The sequence below is a fragment of the Rhinichthys klamathensis genome, unplaced genomic scaffold, assembly GCF_029890125.1.
Source record: "Rhinichthys klamathensis goyatoka isolate OS25496 unplaced genomic scaffold, OSU_Roscu_1.1 h1tg000886l_1, whole genome shotgun sequence".
Classification (NCBI taxonomy): Eukaryota; Metazoa; Chordata; class Actinopteri; order Cypriniformes; family Leuciscidae; genus Rhinichthys; species Rhinichthys klamathensis.
Window position 1 is genome coordinate 240,001 of NW_026607242.1, and position 2,500 is coordinate 242,500.

General features: G+C 48.4%; 1 protein-coding gene across 1 annotated transcript; it reads left to right on the plus strand.

Annotated features, from left to right (window-relative positions):
* The first annotated feature begins 103 nt into the window (after positions 1 to 103).
* On the plus strand, positions 104 to 1,658 carry p2ry1 (purinergic receptor P2Y1). The gene has a single exon (XM_056243997.1). The coding sequence runs from the start codon at positions 104 to 106 to the stop codon at positions 1,148 to 1,150; it is 1,047 nt and encodes a 348-aa protein (XP_056099972.1). The 3' UTR covers positions 1,151 to 1,658.
* Positions 1,659 to 2,500: the final 842 nt, after the last annotated feature.

Consider the following 2,500-nt stretch of genomic DNA (forward strand, 5'->3'; position numbering starts at 1 on the left):
AGACGGAGAAATGACGGCTATTGCTGACTGATATCGCTGCGTTGTCCATTAAATCGTGCTTCTCTTCGCTCTGTAGATCACACACCTGCTGATCCTCGGCAACATGACAGCGGAGTTTAATAACTTGACGTCGCTCTTGAACAACGTCACCGAGTTTACAAACCAGACGGCAAGATGCCCGCTAACCAAGACTGGGTTTCAGTTCTACTATCTTCCCACCGTCTACATCCTGGTGTTCCTCACGGGGTTCGTCGGGAACAGCGTGGCCATCTGGATGTTCGTGTGTCACATGAGGCCGTGGAGCAGCATCTCCGTCTACATGTTCAATCTGGCACTGGCGGATTTCTGTTACGTGCTCTCGCTCCCGTTCCTCATCTTCTACTACTTTAACAAAACCGACTGGATATTCGGAGACGTGTTGTGCAGACTGCAGAGGTTCATATTCCACGTGAATCTCTACGGGAGCATCTTGTTCCTCACGTGCATCAGCGTTCACAGATACTCCGGCGTCGTCCATCCTCTGAAATCTCTCGGCCGGCTGAAGAAGAAGAACGCCGTTCGCACCGTGGCGCTCGTGTGGGTCGTGGTCGTGGTGGGAATCGCTCCTATTCTCTATTACTCGCGCACCGGGCCGAAGAAGGGGCTCACGACGTGCTACGACACCACGACCGAAGACGAGCTGCCCGGCTACTTCGTCTATAGCATGTGCTTGACGGTGTTCGGCTTCTGCATCCCTTTCATCATTATCTTCAGCTGTTATGGAGGAATCGTCAAAGCCCTGATTTGCAACGACATGGACAACGCACCGCTAAGGAAGAAGTCCATTTACCTAGTCATCATCGTCCTGACGGTCTTCGCCGTGTCCTATCTGCCCTTCCACGTCATGAAGAACCTGAACATGCGAGCGAGACTGTACTTCCAGAGCCCGGACATGTGTGGCTTCAACGACCGAGTGTACGCCACCTACCAGGTGACCCGCGGCCTGGCCAGTCTCAACAGTTGCGTGGACCCGGTCCTGTACTTCCTAGCCGGAGACTCCTTCAGACGCCGGCTCTCCAGAGCCACCAAAAAATCCTCCAAGAAAGGAGATCTCCAGTCCAAGAGCGAGGAGACGGCGCTCAACAGCCTGTCGGAGAAACGGGAGTCGTGATCCGCAACTCCTTCCCTCGGACTCAAGGGAATTAGACTATTGGAAATCATCGTATACTGTGGTCAGTGTTACTCATGTATTGCTTTTAACATGTCTAATGTGATTTTCCATGGAACTGAAACTGAATGAGCAAATCACTAACAATGTTTTAACAGTAACGACTAATGTGGGAAATATAACAAGCACTGGCGTTTTAGTTGAGGATGCTTGAACACTCTTAAAAATAAAGGTTCTCAATGGGCATCAAAAGGTTCTTTATGATGGGAAAATGTTTAAAGAAAAAATGGTTCCTCCATCGCTGTGTAAAACCTATAGGGCTCTATCACACACCCGGTGCAATGCAGCGCCAGGCGCGACGCTAGTGTGTTCTGTTAGTCTCAGCCCGACGCAGTTTTCATTTTCTCGTCCTGCGTCACGTTGTTTAAATAGCAAATGCATTTGCACCCATTTGTGCGGCGGGTCTGAGAACCAGGTGTGTGTTCGGGCGCATTGTTGGACCGTTGCTATTGTGAGGAACTGAAATACACTGAGCCGTTGACCAACTGAACCGGCTCTAAAGTCAGTGGCGCTATATTATGTATTATTTTGTTATTTAAAGAGCGCGTTAGTAATGTGAGCCTAGGCGGGTCCACAACACGCTACACTCTGCTTATTACACACACATGGACGCGCAACAGCATACAAACATGCAAATATTAAAGATAAAAGTATTACAATGTAAAAGATTAATATTGTGTGTATAGATATGGTGGAATCCGGCTTTTTGAGCTTTAACCTCACACACACACACACAGCTTTAACCTCGCGCACGAGTAGATCAGATCAGTCTTTCCGCTTGCAAATTCCTTCATGTAAATAGCAAATCCGCCATGTGAGCGCAACTGGGAATGCGAGATGAGACTCTGATTGGTTTATTACACGTTACGCCCAAAACACACCCATTACTCATTAAGAGAATAGAGACGACACTTTTAGACCAGCGCCGGGAGCGCCGACCATTTTTCCCGTCGTTAAACTAGCAAAAGTGGATTCGGACAGGCTCTGAGTGCACTTGCGCTGTGCGCTTTAGACCATGCGATTAGATCGTTAAAATAGGGCAAAAAAATATGGGCGTAGTGTCCGTGACGTCACCCGTTGGTTCTGAAGAGCAATTTTGTGACGTGACGTGACGCTAACGCTAGCAGACAAACGGCAAGTAGTGACATCAGCGGCAATCCACCTGTCACTCAAGTGGCCACGCCCTTAATTATGCAGAACTTTAAGGCTTAATATAATTTAAACGGATGAGTTATAAAAATATTCACCCCCCTCACAGTCGTCATGAAGGGCAACATTAGCGATATAGACCAA